This window comes from Pelobates fuscus, chromosome 1 (assembly GCF_036172605.1).
Source record: "Pelobates fuscus isolate aPelFus1 chromosome 1, aPelFus1.pri, whole genome shotgun sequence".
Lineage (NCBI taxonomy): Eukaryota > Metazoa > Chordata > Amphibia > Anura > Pelobatidae > Pelobates > Pelobates fuscus.
Genome location: NC_086317.1, coordinates 33,169,192 through 33,187,819, shown reverse-complemented (window position 1 = coordinate 33,187,819; position 18,628 = coordinate 33,169,192). Strand labels below are relative to the sequence as shown.

Below are 18,628 nucleotides of genomic sequence, written 5' to 3'. Positions count from 1 at the left end.
TGTGAGCGCTGTCTGTTTAACATCTAAAAGTGCTGGGGCTCTAATAAGGGTGTCTAGCTTTATGTGGCTTAATGGGGATTAACTGCGGGCTTTATAGACTGCTTTCTGCATGCTAAGTACTTATGGTAGTCCATATTGCTCATCCCACTCCGACTCTGGAGGCTTGGTGCAGAAGCCTAGTGTGAGGGTCGTGGTTGGGCCATAGCTGGTCACCTTCTTGGTGTGAGACTGCCGCTGCCCCTTTGTTGTTGTCCCTTCGGTCGTTCACGAGTGTGAGCTGGATTGGAGTGGGATACTGTAGGCTTCTGGTCTTATGTGTCGCGAGGTGGGTTAAGTATGCACTTCGGGTCCTGCTTTTTCTCTGTGCGGTGTGTCCCCTTTGGTGTCTCTTGCAAAGTTTCCTCTTCTTATGCAGCGTGGTCCGCCGCCATGTTGTGGCCTGTTCTGCAGGTGAGGCCTTTGGAGCTCTCTTCTGAGCTGGAGACAGCCTCTTTGTCAGGTGGCTCTGTGGCTGGAGGGAGGTGAGTGGCTGCTTTCTGCCCTCTATCTTGCGCCAAAAATCGGCTAGTAGTGCTTCCAGCTTTTGCCAGGTTCCATGGTCTGTGTTCATGGGGCCGGGGGGGCGCGCTGTAGTCGCCATGATGGGTGTCACGCTGGTTGCTCTGCCGGTTAAAATGGCTTCACCTTGCGCTCTCCCCGTTCCATGATTGCCTCTCTGTAGTGGACCGCCATTAACCCCGACGGCCCAGGGGGGGGGGGGAGTAGCAGGGCCCCTGCTCGTTGGGCATCTTCACCACGCGGTCCCGGACCGGGAGATCGGCCGCCTCCCCCGACCGGTGCGCTCCAGGTTCCATGCTGCGAGAAGTGTAAACAGGCTTTGTGTGGGTCATGGACCGCCACATCGGTTCCCAGCCCCATCGTGGGTCTGGTAAGTCGGTGTTGAGCATCATTTGTAGGCTTCGTGTGGCTGGATGTGCCCTTAAGCTCCCTGTATGCGGAGGAGCTCTGCTGTGGCACGTCTGTCCTCCATGCTGGTCAGGCCCCGCCCCCAAAACTCTTATATTTCAATCAGATGGTCTCATAAAGGCCCGTTGATTGGCGAAGTCCAGCATTTTGCCGCACATGCTCACCAGTCTCCCAAAGGTTTCCTAACCTCAATGATCTTAGCAATGGAGGCGGGAGGGCAGTGCAGAGACGGGCGCTGTGATGAAAAAAAAAAAAGTAAACTATCTATTTTACTCCCTACAGGTGAGAGCCGAAGCCTATACGGCCACAAGGGTTCTATAGCGTTAAAAATACACATTTGTTCCTCGAACTCCTTCAGAGACAGCATTGGGCACATCCATTGTTATCTAGCCATCCTGACACATGCATCTGTCTTGAAATGGGCACAATGTTTTTTTTTTGTTTTTTTTTTATATACATAGAAAGAAAAACCCATGAAGTTAAGTTTGTCTTTTGTGTAATATTTTAGAATCTTCTAATTTAAAAAAAAAAAACACTTTTAATTGTTCCATTATGATATATACACTGATCAGCCACAAAATTAAAACCACTGACAGGTAAAATGAGTAACATTATATCGTTACAATGGCAGTTGTCAAAGGGTGAGATATATTCGGCAGCAAGTGAACAGTCAGTTCATGAATTTCATGTTTTGGGAGCGATGTGTAGCCCATCTGGTCTGCTCACAAAGAAGAGCTACTGTAGCTCAAATTGCTGAAAAACCTCATGCTGGCCATGTTAGAAAGGTATCAAAACACACAGTTCATTGCAGTTTGCTGTGTATGGGGCAGTCAGAGTGCCTATGATGACCCCTGTCCACTGCCAAAAACACATTCAATGAGAACGTGACCATCAGGACTGGAGCATGGAGCAATGGAAGAAAGTCGCCTGGCCTGATTCACATTTTATTTTAGGTCAGGTGGATGGCCAGTTGCATGTGCATTGTTTACATTGGGAAGAAGTGGCAGCAGAATGCACTATGGGGAAAAAAATGCAGACTGGGGGTAGCCGTGTTCTACTCTGGGCAATGTGGCAATTATATGGATGTTACTTTCACCCGTATCACCTACGTAGAGATTGTTGCTGACAGTGTACACCCTTCATAGAAATGGTGTTCTATGATGGCAGTGACCTCTCTCAGCAGGATAATGCACCCTGCTGATGATGACAGAGTTCAAGATTTTGCATTGGTCTCCAGATTCCCCAGAACTTAATCCGATTGAGCATCTGTGGATGGAACAGGAAATCGAGGCCCCACCTCGCAATCTGCAGGACCTAAGGGATCTGCTGCTAGTGCCAGATACCACAGAACACATTCAGAGGTCTTGTGAAGTCCATGCCTTGACACCTCTGAGCGGTTTTGGCAGCAGGAGGTTGGTTTTCATTGTTGTTGCTATAGTTGTGGCTGGTCAGTGTAAAGTGCAATTGAGATTTAAATTTTAAATCCCATAATCGTACCTGTGAAGAAAGCACAACCTCATTTTGAATGCCAATGATTTGTTTATTCAATATAAAACGGCTATAATTCAAAATAATACAGGATAGACAGCACTGACAAAAAGTCTCCTATGGTTAGTCAGATCTATGAACATATATACTGCACGTAACTTATTATAGGGCAAAATAATATAGAAGATATCCTAATAAACTTCTTCCCAAGACTAAAATTAAAAAGATCTGTCAGTTTACAATGTTACGTCAGGGCCAGCAGTAAGGCTTTTATTATATAAAGGAACACTATATTCACCTAAATTACTTTCGCTAAATAAAGCAGTTTTAGTGTATAGATCATTCCCCTGCCATTTCACTGCTCAATTCACTGTCATTTAGGAGTTAAATCACTTTGTTTCTGTTTATACAGCCCTAGCCACACCTCCCCTGGCTATGATTGACAGAGCCTGCATGAAAAAAAATGGTTTCACTTTCAAACAGATGTAATTTACCTTAAATAATTGTATCTCAATCTCTAAATTGAACTTTAATCACATACAGGAGGCTCTTGCAGGGTCTAGCAAGCTATTAACATAGCAGGGGATAAGAACATCTTAATTAAACAGAACTTGCAATAAAGAAAGCCTAAATAGGGCTCTCTTTACAGGAACTGGTTATGGAAGGCTGTGCAAGTCACATGCAGGGAGGTGTGATTAGGGTTCATAAACAAAGGGATTTAACTCCTAAATGCCAGAGGATTGAGCAGTGAGGCTGCAGGGGCATGTTCTATACACCAAAACTGCTTCATTAAGCTAAAGTTGCTCAGGTGACTATAGTGTCCCTTTAAAGGGACACTCTAAGCAAGTAAACCATTACAGTTCAGAGTAGCGGTTTAATGCATATAGCCTCTGAATGCTGTATCTCGGTTGATGTCAAACCATTTAGAGTCCAATTAAAAATGACCACGGCTGTTCATTGCACCTGGAGACTGACCCCATCTCCCCAGCTATATTCATAAGGCAGAATTAACATTATCATGGAGAGCTGTGATGGGCTGAGGGTGCTGGGAGCAGGCTAACAGTAACTAGCTGTAGTGCTTACGTGGCTTAGAGAAACATTTTAATACACAGCATTTAAGAGTGTAAAACTGATTTATATAGTGTTTTCAGATAGTCCAGTCAATCCTTACAGTTCATTAGATGCCGTATGTCATTATGTGGGTTAGTCTGAACTTTGTACTAATATATAAACGTTTCTGATCCAAAAATAGAGATATGTTTTCCTTCAATAAACTACTGCAGCAAAGAACTGATTGTCAAATTTTCCATCAATCCATTATTTAACAGTTCAGCACCAGCAAGAGACTATACAGTTACCCCCAGGGACCTAAAAAAAAAAAGATAATTCTCACATTATAGAGAATAGATTATGCTAAAACCAATTGCCCAGTTAGTCTGTCTGCTAACTATCCAAGAGATAACGGTTGTGATAGAACAGCGGATAAATAAAAGAATAATGTAACTGCATATCTATAAGCAGACTTAACGATCAATGTGTATATATACAATGTGACAATCACAATAAAAGTGTAAAACTGTGAGAGAAAAAAAAAATTACCATAACAATAAGGGATGTGCCCCAAAGATTTCCTACTGAAAACTACTGTTTTTTAAATGTAAATATTCACTTGCATCTAGGTTAAAAAAAAAAACAAATGTATTCACAGAAGTCACTACATGTTGTCCAACGCGTTTCATCCTTTTGGGACTACCTTAGGGTCGATTTATATATCCGATAAAAAAAGAAAAATGCAAGTACAATTCCGCACAAACGCAGACGTCCTTTTAATCTCCACTAATTTCTTCTGTTGGCTCCCATTGGTGATCTTTTTCTACAGATGGACCGGACGGAACAAGACTATCGGCGGAGGAGAATTTGATGCATCTTTTTAAAAAAAAAAGTTAATCGACTGAAGATAATTAGTGGGGTTTAAAAGGATGTTTTGGGTGTGTGCTAAACTGTAATCGCTTTTTTTCACTGTGATACATGAATTATCCCTAAGGAACTCTCAAAAGGGCGAAACGCATTGGATGACTGACTTGTCGTGACTGATTTATAACGAATAATGTTACAGTAAAAGATTGGAAAAGGAAGAGAGGGAAAGTAGATTGACTTGGATAGATTTGCCGTTCTGCCATGTTTATTGTGGGAAACATAAGAAGGTGTGAAGAATGAAGAAGTTTTGGGGGTTATTCTTTCTTGACAGTTCCACTTACTGATAAAGCCATTTTTTGCCAAAGTATAAATGGAATTCATGAACCCCTAGTGTAAAATGCCACGCCATGCTTAAAGTTGAATTTGTATTGTCCTGCAAAACCTGGCTGTCGGGCAGCTTTACCAATTGTTGTCAGTTTATGTAGGTTATTAGCTTCAGGAGGCACAATGAGGCATCCTAACATCTTGTTGGTACACACCCTGCAACCTCCCAACGCCCTCCCCCCTCCCAACGCCCCAACCAATGTAAACCAAACGCTGAGACGAACGCTCCTTACCCTGGACGTTTTTTCCATCAAATATGGGCCATATACTTTGTGCCAAAATTAATAGTTTGCCTTCTATTCACAAGACATTTCCCTGGTTTATTTGTAGGGTTCCCATATGTGATGGATGGCCTGATTTGTTTGGCGCGGGCCACGAACTTGCGGTGCCATTTTTGTGACTGTTTTCCATGTGTCTAGATGTCGCTGTATTGTGTGCGCCGTATTCTACATGATGCAGTGTGTGTGTCTGTATATGCAGCTGTGGGTCAACGAGGGGGGGCAGCAGCTCTATAGACTGTAAAGTATAGTTAGGTATGAAATGTATTCTCTTTGTTATTATTATTGTATTATTTATATAGCGCCATCAAATTCCGTAGCGCTGTACATAATCAAGAAATGCTGCCCTGTGAGTGACCACCTGCTGTGGGAGCCAGCAATTCTATCTACATATCAAAGGACTTCCTATCTAAGAGGCTACCCACACAGGCTTTTTAAGGGTAGCATTTCACACACTGCTGAACCTTTGATTAACCAAAGGATCAATCCATATGGTAAACGCACTGGCCCCTTTCACATTCCTATGCAATTTACATTAATACCTTTTGAAATTGAAAATGTACATTTAGATGTTTAATAGCTTTCCTGTACCTGGGAGAGGAATGAGTTTGTACAGTTCCTGACTCCATTATCTCCCAGGCACAGGGGAGGAGTTTGTGTGTAATTGTATGGAGAACCCCTGCTGGGGGTCTGTGTATAACTTGGGTGTACCATGTCCCATTAAAGATACATTCCTGTTGTACTCTTCATCAAGTCTCGGCTGATGTTTGGGTAACCAAGGGCTCTGATCACTGATTTACTTGGGAGTTGGGAGACTTACCATGGATGTACTCATTCAGAGTATAGGGGATCCGTTACAAAAGGTTTTTTTTTTTTTTGGTTTTTTTTAATTGGACACGTTATGTGCAGCACTAGACAGCAGTACACAAAATCCAGACTTGACACTGCCTTGAATGGTTTATTTAGCTTGGCTCCATATTTATTTGTCTTTGCTGTTAACCCTTACAGGACCAGTAAGTCCAGCAAATCCAAGTCAGTAGCGGCAGCAGAGAGCAACGGGCCTGTATACTGTGAGATCACACAGAATGTCATGGATCTCTACCTGTCCGCCTGCAAGTTCCTGGACACCGCACTGTCTTTTCCACCAGATAAGATGCCTTTATTTCAGATGTAAGTCATTAGAATAATCCAGGACAGGTTTTTTTTTTGTGGGTGGGGAGGGGGGCAATTGATTATCATTTATTCGGCAACCATCCAGTTCCTAAGGCACCTTTGGCACTGGGAATAAAACGTACTGATTATTGTGTACAAAATGGAGTATTATACCGTTTTTAAACATAGTTGGAAGCACTGCGGTGGAGGCACTATAATTTATTGCAATAGAAATGCCTTACTGCAGTGGAGGCTTCTTACTCTCGTGTTGCATAAAAAGATATCCTTTGACGTACTTGTAGTAATTGGTTCAAATGCCTTGAGAATCTTTAAATCTCCATCCTAAATCATTCTCTCTTTAGTGGATTCTCTTAAGGTGGAAAGTCTAATTATAGAGCACAATGAATCCCACTTCCTTTCCTTATCTTTATTACTGCAGTTACAGCCATGATGTCCTGCGCAGTTACCTACTCTCATTGTAATTACGCAGCTGAGAGCTAACCGTTCTCTTTCTGCCAATGAATAACTTTTACTGCCATGTTAGAAGCAGTCTCATCTCCTTTGACTACAGAAACCAATTCAATTAAAAATAAATAATAAATGCAGTCACGTCTCTCGCTATCTGTCTGTCTGACAGGGCTCTGCATATAGACTTGTATTCTATATATTAAATTGTATAAACAGAATTATGGTAGGGGTCTTCCAGCACAAGGTGCAGGATCTGGCAGGCAACCATCACAAAACGGTTACCAAACTATTCTCCCTAAATGGGTAACCCAAATAGAACTATCAAACACAGAGAAGCTGTAGCCAAGCTGCGCACCAAAGGTATAGAGGGGGAAAAGTATCAAATGAATAATAAAACTAAACTATTATTAAATGTGTAAAAACAATAAAGGGCACTCATAACGTAAATGCACACGTGACCCAATTGATATATTGATAGACTAAGGCTACAATGGGGGGGGGGGGGGTGTGTATCAGAGTATAAGAGCCCAGTCAACTTGAAGAGTGATCCAGGCTCCAATATAGTAGGGTTAATAGCTAGTCACTGAATATCAATACCCCCAAGGGTCAGCTGGTGTTGCCATCATATAGGGGGACTAGCTATCATGTAGACACTGCAATCTAAAGGTTATATAAAAGCCTCACTCTTTACTCTTAGCATGGGGACGGTAAAAAAGAAAAGCTGAGCCAAGTGTCTTAATGGTTCCAATGGCCTAATTCCTGGGCCCTAAGCTTTTATCTTGTGGGTAAAGGAACACCCCAAGAACCATAACCACTAAGGCACACTGCAGTAGGGGGAAATAGTCAAAACGGTTGTCAAAATGGTTTCACAGCTTACCTACTAGGGTGTCTCTCTCTTCTGGAGCGGGAAGCTGCAGCACTGAGCTTATCCTAGCAGTGTAGGGTTTAGTTAATTGGCTGAGAGCACTCCACTAATGCTCCTAGCTCTGCATTAGGGGTGTCTATGGAAGCTCCTAGCATGAGCTTTCAGTTTCAGAAGTGGCAAACTACATACAGTTCTAATTGACTAATTACCTTGGTATGGAGTTTGGACTGTTCCTTTAATCTTGCTACGGGCTGGTTTTGAGAAACAACATTTTTTTGTTGGTCATTGACCACTTAATGTGTATTTTACAGGTACAGGTGGGCATTTGTTCCTGAAGTTGACACTGATTCCTGTAGCATCCCAACAGACATGGGTGAAAATCACCATGAATGCAAACCTCATGTTGTTCGAATTGTGGAACTCATGAAATTGAGGTTCGGGGTGAGTAATAATTCTAACTGGATAGACTTTGGTGAGACCTTAAACTGGATGTACAGCTGAAGTAGGTAAGGAATGGAGTCTGTACAGTGATGGAAACAAAGCTTTATTTGGTTACTGGAGCCATTAGTCACCTGCTGCTCTGAATGTTTAAAGCACTTCACCTCTAAAATAGCGGTACATTGGAGCAATCACTGCAAAATATGTAATCACCTGTTTATTACCATAGTTTACGTTAAAAGGACTATTCATTGGAGCTACATAAAGCAAGATCTGAAAACCAGACGGTCCTGCATTTTCTATATCTCATTAGCCTTTTATGGCTTTCATCCGTACATTGTTTGAACTCTCAAAAGTATTTGGATTTAGAAACCAGAAGTTTTGTTGGGAAATATGAAATAAAAAAAAAGATTCTCATATGTTAGAATAGAAAAAAAAAATCAGATTGATTTGGGACTTTTCTGATACATCCTTTATTCCTCCATGTTGTGATTGTAATTTGTGGTTCTGAAAAAAAAAATCTGTTATTAAACATGCTCATTACCTTTGATTGATCACAGCCAACTTTCTCTGGTTTGCTTTGTTGTTTTAAAATAAGTGCTGGGAAAGTAATACCAGGCACTCCAAGTACCTTTTGTAAGCACCTCTATTGTAGTTGCAATGCATGTCCCCAACAGAGCTCCTTACAGATGTTACATGCTGTGTTAAAGGGACACTATAGTTACCAAGGCAACTTTAGTTTAATGAAGCTTGTGTGCATAGATCATGCCCCTGCAGTCTCACTGCTCAATGTTCTGCCATTTAGGAATTCAATCGCTTTTGTTTATGTCCGTCGAGCCATGGCCACACCTCCCCTGGCTGTGACTAACACAACCTGTATGAAAAAATGGTTTCATTTTCAGTCACATGTTAACTTCCTTTAAAAGTTTTAAAGTTTTTCCAGGTCTCTAAACTTGAACTTGAATTACAATTACATACAGGAGGCTCCTGCAAGGCCTAGCAATCTATTAACAGAGCAGGAGGTAATACATTCTAATATAACAGAATTTGCTATAAAGGAGGTGTAAACATTAGTTGACTCTTTACAGGAAGTGGTTAGGAAGGCTGTTTAAGTCACATGCAGTGAGGTGTGACTAGGGCTACATAAACAAAGTGGTATAACTCCTAAATGGAAGAGAATTGAGCAGTGAGACTGCAGTGGCATGATCTATACACCAACACTGCTTAATTAAGCTAAAGTTGTTTTGGTGACTATAGTGTCCCTTTAACCCCTTAAGGACCAAACTTCTGGAATAAAATGGAATCATGACGTGTCAGACATGTCATGTGTCCTTAAGGGGTTAAATAGCAATACTCTTATAAAAATGACCTTGATTCGTGTTAGAGTTTTGGAATACATTTCATAATCACTGCCCTTTTAATCTATAGGAAAACATTCCAGAAGACTCGACTTTAAAGCGACATGTGTTTCCTCTTCTCAATCTACGTTCTATATCCCACATCACACAATTGACGCCATTCTTCACAACCCTCAGCTATGCATTCAAACCAAAAGGACAAGGATCTACTAAAGGGCCAGCTACTGGACTGCCTATAGAATACCCAGTAGAAGACTATTCAAGGGTTTTGAAGGAACTTGAAGAAAATATTGAGTCTGATCTTCTTGAAATTATGGGAAATTGAATTTGACTCACATTACACAATGCAATATGTTAGAGCAAAAATTATACATTCGGGACTATACACATTTTTGGGTCTTGACCAGGTTTTAAAAAAAACAAACAAAAAACTTGATTGGTACCCAAAATGCGTGAACCGTTACATAGGTTATTAATTATGTGAATACTTGATAAATATCAGCTTGTTAGTCAAGAAGAGTCGGATAATGAAAATATCTTCTCATATTTAATGTGAAAAGGTAAAATTGTTTAGTTTGCCAGTGCTAACTGAGCTTAAAGTTAATTTTAAAACGCGTTGGCACTGAAAATACTTTTTAACCAGGGAAACTGCCTATATTATGTATAATATTAGGCAAGCACAGCCTTTTATATCACTAATATTCGATTGTTTGAACTAATTCTAAGTAATACACAAACTGCCTTTAAAGAGGCCTACACTCACTAACAAAATACAAGGAACACCTAAACTATGGGTTTTTTGTTTTGTTTTTTTTTAAAGAAAAAGTGGACCCCAACACAAAAAAAACACTATATATAACAAATCCGAAACAATAGTTTTGTTTCATTTAACTAGATGGTAGGGTGACAAAACACCCACAAGCCCAGACTAAACACACATCTACAGTGGAAAATGAAAAAAATAAATGGAAACATTAATGTCTGATGCTTGTTTTTTTCATTCCTATTATTACAACTGCAGGTGTTTATTTAGTCAGGACTTGTAAAGCTTTAATGCCTAATGCGTGTTTTTTTTTTCTGGAGCCGTAAGTTTTTGTGGTTTTTTTTTTGTTTGTTTGTTTTTGGGTTTTTTTTTATTGAAGATTTCTCAAATTGTTTTTTTTTTTTTTTTTTTTAATTATAACTTATGTATTACTAATACATAGAAAATAGAATTTCTTCTTCCATTAAGGAATCTGAGACCTGTATGTAAAACAAACCAAAGCGGTCACAATTACGATATGAATGGCTTAGTATTTATACTGACGAGCCCCTGTAAAGAGAAATATTTGCTGCTAGAAGTTATTCCGATGTTCAACTATTTCGTTAGATTACGGGGATATTAGTAAATCACTTGATGTGTTGTACAAATTGGAAATTTTATTCTTTTCTGTGATCAGTTTTAAAATTGAATGACAGTCTTTAAAGAAGATTGACAGGCCTCACATATCACTTTAATATATAGTTATCCCAATTATATTTTCTTTTTGATGGATTAGCAGATATATCCTGTTCTCTTGCATTCTTCTACTTTCTGTGTCCTCGAGAACTGCAGATTAAACTCTTCCAGCTGTATCTGTCAGGGAACATGATAAGCAAGAATCGATTTAGGCGAACAGGTTCTCTGTGATGTTTTCTTTTTGGGACAGGAGACATTAAGTTTGCAAACCAGCCACATTACGTAAAATTAGCAACACTTTAAATATTTAATATGCTGCATTAAAACCAGTAGGAACTGCCAAAGAGATGTGCATATTAAGGGGGGGAAGTTGTACAAAAAAAACACTTTTTTTTTTTTTTTCGTTAAACACTAATCGTGTATTTTCACTATACCATGTTGTATATTGTTTTGATTTTAAGAATAATATCTGTGTTCCTAACACATTGTTAAAAGATAATTAAAACTAACTGTGAAAGAGACACTGACTTTTTAGTAGCGGGTAAATCCGAACACAGCAAGAATTAAAAACTCCATTCATGATATAATGTGAAGGGACTTAAATTATTACGAAGTATTGTCTTAAATGTAAATCATACAAACAATCACACTGTTAATGGTTTTACTATTTTTTTTTTTTATATATATAATTTATGCTATTTAAATTGACACGCTTATTAAAGTGCGCGCATTTTTTCCGGTAAACTATTTAATGTAGCTTGTAGTGAAGTCAATTATTCATTCTAATTACACTGAACAAAATTAACAAAAAGCAACACTTTTTAGTTTTTGCCCCCATTTTCCATTAACTGAACTCCGTTATTGCACACCTGTGCAATAATCATGCTGTCTAATCAGCATCTTGATATGCCACACCTGTGAGGTGGATGGATTATTTCGACAAAGGAGAAGTGCTCACTAACACAGATTTGGACAGATTTGTGAACAATATTTGAGAGAAATAGGCCTTTTGTGTACATAGAAAAAGTCTTAGATCTTCGAGTTCAGCTCATGAAAAATGGGGGCAAAAACAAAAGGGATTGCGTTTATAATTTTGTTCAGCGTATAAAGGTAAGACAGTAATATTCTGACTTTCACACCATTATTGAGCTGCAGTTTCCATAAAATACAAAATCCTAGAAAGGGGCTTAACTCCCGTTAGATTAAGAATAAACAGTTTACGGAGGGTAACGGTGTGTATTCGCCTATAACAGGTGCAGTACCACCATTGGTAAAGGCTCACTCCCTGCAGTGTGCATAAAGCATGACCCAGAAATATACTCTGCTTGTCCGTGGAAGAACAGTTCCATGTACTCAGGCCAAATCATCTGTTCTTGGCTGCAGTGATTTATTGACATACCTACACTACTTTAGGGTATCTTATTTCAGATCCAGTGGGAACTGGAAGTTGGCTCACGGTGTAATGTAACATGCTTTCAGTAACTGCTTATTAAACATGTTTTCTTGGTGTAGTACAGTAAATGTATCCCATTACCTTTGCATTGCAGATCATTGCAGAGTATATTTACTAAGCACCGAATTCTTGTAAACTGAAAACCAAGCTTCAAAATGTAGGCAAGAAAACTTTTAATTCTGTTAAAGTCAAAGATTGGCCGGTTTAGCCCAGATTTCAGGTTTTGTGAATAAACACCTTTGTGAACTACATTACTCATACTGCTCGCCCAGTCTAAGGACGCAAAATCGAATGTAACAGTATTTGCAGTATCAAGTATCAGTGATATTATAAAATCTCTCTTTAACGGACATGTAGACAAATACAGACATGCACTTGCTAGGCTCTTACTTGTGGATTTTTTTATGGGTTGAGGATCTCCTGTCTCATGATTCATGTTGCACTAAAAGCGAAGTCTCCCATTAGGCCAGTACTTTCTATTGCTATTCGTTAATCTACAAATCTAAGAAATGTGAAGGATTGTTAAGATAAATGTAACTTTTAGGGCAAAATAGCCCAAGTGGAAAAATAGTGTTGATGCATTTTGCTCTAAATTGGCTCTTTTAGCCTAAATTGAATGTCTTATTATCTACAATTGTCAGGTATTTTTTCTTTTTTTCTTTCACTGTTCAAATTGATGATTATATAACTATTCATATGACGAAGAAGAGATACGCATGCAAGTCTAGAACACGCTCGGAATTTAATAATACATACAGGCCTCTGAATGTGATTTACTTCTTTTTGTACAAAATACATGTTTTGGAGGGTGGTTGTTTTTTTTTTTTTTTTTTTTTTTTAGGAAGGTTCTATGTAAATAATACCAGATTTGTTTCCCTCAAAACTGAATGTATTGTGTTTCTGTTTTCTGTGTGTGTTCCCTTTAATTTTTTTGTTTGTTTGTTTTCCGCTTTGTGTTTAGTTTTTAAATGTACGTTGTTTGTGCTTTAAATGTAATTTGATAACTGGTTACAGATTTACAGGAAGTTTATTGTAACCAGCAACGGTGTACTGAGAGGAAACAAAATTATTCCAAATGCAAGAACTGTTTTTTGGGGACAAATAATAAAAAAAAAAATTAAAAAAATATGTGAAATAATGAAACTTAATTTAAAAAAAAAAAGGATGTAAATGATACAAGTATATTTACACTGCATTATGCATGATTTCCATGTTCACTGATTGAAGAATGTATGATCCATTGTTTGTTTATACGTTGGCATTCGGTTGGTTTTTATTTTCATATGGATCCTCAAATAAAGTTCTCTTCAGTAACCATGTAGCAATACTATGTATGATTATTGAACATAGCGATCTCAGTATAAGGCCATAGGCCATATAAGGAATCCGTAACAACATTATCAAGATAAAATATAAATTTTATGCCCCGTCAATATCCGTACCTCGAGCTAGTCGTCCCCCCACCTCCCTATCTACCTGAATAGCATCACATATTTGTCCCTAAAGTATTTCTTTAGGGACAAATAAAACACCCAGACAAGTGTATTTGGAAAAAAAAAAAACAACATCCATTGTTTTATAAATTATATTTATAAGTATAAACATAAAAACATACATAGGTCCTAAACAGAATACAATAATATTTTCATTATTTATACTTATATGCAGGGCCGGTGCAAGAATTTCTGCCGCCCTAGGCAAAGATCCATTTTGCCGCCCCCTCATGTCACTAACTCACTGGCAGACACACACACACACACACTCACTGACACATATACACTCACTGACACGCACAGACTGACCAACATACACTCACTGACACACACACAGACACTGATAGACACACACACTCACTGACAGACATACTCACACAGACATACACTTACTGACAGACAGACACAAACACACAGACACAAACATACTCACTGACAGACACTTACATACTCACTCACTGACAAACAAACACACAGGCAGACACTCACTGACACTCAAACACTCACCTCCTTGGGGTCCAGTGTGAGGCAGCTCCTCACTCCTCCAGCTTGCTGTTTAGTATCCTGGGGCCCGAATGACGTCACATTCCGGCTCCTGGCATTACAGAGGGCGCGCAAGGGAGGAGTGAGAGGCTGCAAGAACAGCCTCCCTCGCCGCCTTCCTGTTCCGTCCCCCTCACCTCCGGTTACCAGCATTTTTTGGCAGAGCAGGCACCTGCCATCAAGGTAAGCAGGTGCCTGCTCTGCCTTACCTAATACAGGTTTGGGGCGCCCTGAGGTGGCCAGATGGCCACCTCCTGGGCCCCCTGTGACAGGGCTCCTCTCGGCGCCCCCACCTTCGGCCACCTTGAGGATTGGCCCAGACACTGGGAGCCCACCAGGAAATATCCCAGCCCTGCTTATATGGCTTGGTTCCCTCTGCTCCATGCTGCTCTCATTCACATGGTCAGATAATTAAAGACTGGATGGAAAACAAGACTCCCTATGTCATGTTTCTGAGCAGGTCAGAGAGTAGACTTATGCCGGGGTTGACTTTAGGTAGTTTATTGGAGTTATTAGACATGGTTCAGACAAAGGAAACAATAAGAATAACAGAGAAAATGAATAATAAAGATAAAGGGGGGAAAGCAGAAACTAGAAACAGAATTACAGGTAAGTATGAAGGAGTAGAAGAAGAAATAGAAGTTTAGGCAATATGCCCCAAAGCAGGTTTAAAGGAGAAAGGGAAACCTATTGGTGGAATAGGTAACAAGTAAAGATAATATCAGAAATATAAGCAGCATAATAAATATAATGGAATTCAGGTTGGTTCTAAGTTAAGGTAAACAGTCCCTTTAGTTTGGATGATTTGTACAGAAGTTACTAGATATGTGGATCAGGCTTTTCCAGCAGAGTTGCAAATAATAGTATGGTTAGTAAAGTCCAGGAAGGTTAGATCCAACGCAAATAAGGAATAATAGAAAACAAAGTCCAGTTTGAGTTAAAGCAGGATGTTTGGATGAATCAGGATGGATCAAAGGAAATCAGAGTTGAGCATGTTATGAGGAATCAGTTGAGCCAGGAACAGATGTCTTTGTATCAGACCATAAACAAGTAAGAGCCAACTTCTTTCAATGTAAAGGCCACTTGGTTTAGTCAGGTGTGTGTCAGGAGGGGGCTGAGGCCTAACACGCAGAATCAAGTAAACTATAAAAATGTATTACCGGTCCTTAGACTGGTCAGATTTAATGTAGAAAGAATAGTCAGAAACAAGCCGAAATCAGGGGTACAGACAGGAGCAAAAACGAGCAGACAAAGCCAAAGGATCAGGGATACCAGAAATACGGATAGTCAGAATAAGCCAAGATCAAAAACCAGGAATCAAATAACCAAACGCGCTCTCGGATAACCAAAAGATTGGAAACCACGACAGGGCAAGGAAGAAATAAAGAAATAGGCTTATATAGCCCTTCCCAATCAATGGTTGGTGGACAGGGGTCACCTGACTCCAGAACGTGCATGTGCGTTCATTGTGTGTCCCTGCTGGAGGCATGTCTATATATATATAAATTGCTACTTTTACAGCGGCCAGCATCCATAGGAACACCGCGCTCGCTGAGGATCGACATGCCAGCGGATCTGGCTGTGATCCGCCGCAACTTAGGTAAGTCTATTTTATTTTTTATGTGACCGCACCAATCGGGAGATCATGAGGTGACTAGTGGCTAGGGAGGTCACTTAAATAAAACAAACAATATCTTGGTTGTCAGGATAGGATTGATACCTTGATCCTTAGCAGGAGTTCCTCCCCTTCACCCCGCCCCCCCAATAACTTTTCTATACCTAATTTTTTGGGCTTACGTTTTACAGATTTTCCTTTGAAGATTTACCTTCACCTATCCTAAATAATGTTGGTAGCCTGTGATTGGTTGGGGAGAATCAAAGTCTCAACGCCAAATTCTTTGATACTTGTATGTTGTAAACAGTTCACAAGGGTCAGTAGAGTGCTTTTTACCATTTAATTACAAGTTGGAGAAAACTCATAAACTCAGGCCACTTACCTGTTTTAAGGTTGGCAGTGGACAAGAGTCTGAAGACCTGTCCCATATCTTGTCTTAAAGCACAGAAGCTTTGTTTTGATAACCGTTGGATCAGAGACTTTTGGTCCTGGAAATTCTAACACCAAATGTACCATATGATATAAATAATAAACCTTGTTAAAAATAATTAACCTTGGTATTCAACTAGACCCGAGTGACATCTATACACATCTCCTTTGTATATATTTTATATTAAAGGCCTAAAGGTCAATTATACAGATGTACACTGCTACCTTCTTTCTTGAGTACTTTCTTGTTGTGCTTCTTCCTTTAGTAATACAGACTTGTGGTATCTTTGCAGATGTTGCTTCATAGCGGCACTAGCGAAATTACCCTTCACTTGCCTCCAACACACTTCCACGACACATAATTTGCACTTTGCAAGTTGGCCTTCTGGAATGCACCTAAAGTAATCCCAAACTTTGATCCATGGGTGCAATGAGGAATTTTGTGCCACTTTAGAATTCTCTGCTTGAAGAGGCGGTTTTATCAGAGTCTATATAGATGTTTAAACAGCAACTGGATAAATAGTTGCAAAACCACAATATACAGGGATATAATTTTTAATTAGTGGGGTAGTTGCTTATTGATCCAAGGAGATGTCAGACTGCGATTTTGGGGTCAAGAAGGAATTTTTTCCTAGTTTGTTGCAAAATTGGAAGCGCTTCAGACTGAGTTTTTGGCCTTCTTTTTGATCAACCGCAAAAACAGATGTGAGAAAGGCTGAACTTGATGGACGCAAGCCTCTTTCCGGCTATGTAACTATGTAAACTCTTAATACAATGCCCTCAACCCTTAGCCTTTCATCTGCTGAAGATGGAGGTGAATTTGCATTAGTGGCTGTGAGAGTGGCCACAACAATAGCCTGTACACTAGCACTTGGTTGATTAATGGAAATGTTGATCGTGGTAGTTGTCAAGGTGGTAACATTGACAGTGGATGAGCCAATTGTGCTCATGCTAGCAGGTGCAACTAAAGTCTCAACTGTCTCCTTAGAATGAGTTGATTGTAGAGCAGATACAGATGGACTTGGACATGGTGGACAAGATGCAGGAGGTGAGTGCACCAGAGGCAGAATAAGGTTGCCAGGACCCTATGCAGATTGGCAGATTGGGACCCCTTGCTAGAGTCCTGAGTTCTGTTTCTGTGAATGGAGAGCATGTATAGTAGGGGAGGGGCTGAGTGTGTCTATGTGTTTAGTATTATGTGCCTGAGAGTGTGTGTGCTTTTCTGACTGTCTTTGTCTCTTGCATTGTGTATCTGTGTATGTGCCTGAGCATCCTTGTGTGTGTCTGTGAATGTATGTGTGTGGGTTAGTTGCTTGCGTTGTGTGTTTCATGTGTGGGAGGTGATCGTGTATGATGATGACTTTCTTCAAGGAGTGACTATGGTAGAGTGAGCAGGAGGGTCACTGTGGGGCTAAAGAGACATTGTAGGCATCCAGACCACTTCAGAAAGAAAAGTCCTGCGCTCAACTCCCATCACTACTGGGCGGCTGCAATGACTACAGTACACATCAGCCCCAATACATAGTAAAAACCAAAGAAAAACATGTTACTTGCGCTCTATCCTTTATCCCTATGTATTTTTTAAAACAAATGGAGGTCTTTTAGTTCCAATGGCCATGAGAGGATTGAGCCCACCTGCCACATCAAGGCAGACCCCCCTAGGTGGGTCCTAACTCTAACCATTTTTTTCTTTGGTTTTTACTATGTATTGGGGCTGATGTGTACTGTAGTCATTGCAGCCGCCCAGTAGTGATGGGAGTTGAGCGCAGGACTTTTCTTTCTGCATTTGTATCCAATTTTTGTATTACTCAGCCTTGTTACAATGCAGCCGCCCATCCCATGTGTTCCCTATTAAGGGTTAATAATGTATAGGGGTGTATATAAAAAAATACCCCTTTCTGTCTCATTAGAGATTTTTGCCAGAGGCTCAAGGAAGCAAGGTGAATGGTTAGAGTTATGACCCACCTAGGGGGGTCTGCCTTGATGTGGCAGGTGGGCTCAATCCTCTCATGGCCATTGGAGGTAACTAAAAGACCTCCATTTGTTTTAAAAATACATAGGGATAAAGGATAGAGCGCAAGTAACATGTTTTTCTTTGGTTTTTATCCAGACCACTTCAGCTCATTGAAGTTGTCTAGGTACAGTGTTCCTTTTGTACCTAGTGCTGCAATGTTAAACCCACTGCACACAGTGGCTGTCTGCATCAAAACGGACCTTTGGTACGGTATCTGACACTAGACGTCCTAGCGCTCTGCATGAGGAACTCCAGCATCAGATTCTTCCCCATAGGAAAGCATTGATTCAATGCTTTACTATGTAGAGGTCTAATGTGTGTGCGGCATT

The 18,628-nt window shown here is 40.1% G+C and overlaps 1 protein-coding gene across 1 annotated transcript in view; it reads left to right on the top strand.

Annotated features, from left to right (window-relative positions):
* Window positions 1-10,401, top strand: part of DOP1B (DOP1 leucine zipper like protein B) — a 134,745-nt gene extending 124,344 nt beyond the window's left edge. Inside the window, exons 35-37 of the mRNA XM_063447437.1 lie at window positions 6,042-6,203; window positions 7,830-7,959; window positions 9,385-10,401. Of these exons, the coding sequence (XP_063303507.1) occupies window positions 6,042-6,203; window positions 7,830-7,959; window positions 9,385-9,639 (547 nt within the window). The 3' untranslated portion in view covers window positions 9,640-10,401. The remainder of the gene's footprint in view (window positions 1-6,041; window positions 6,204-7,829; window positions 7,960-9,384) is intronic.
* The last annotated feature ends 8,227 nt before the right edge of the window (window positions 10,402-18,628 follow it).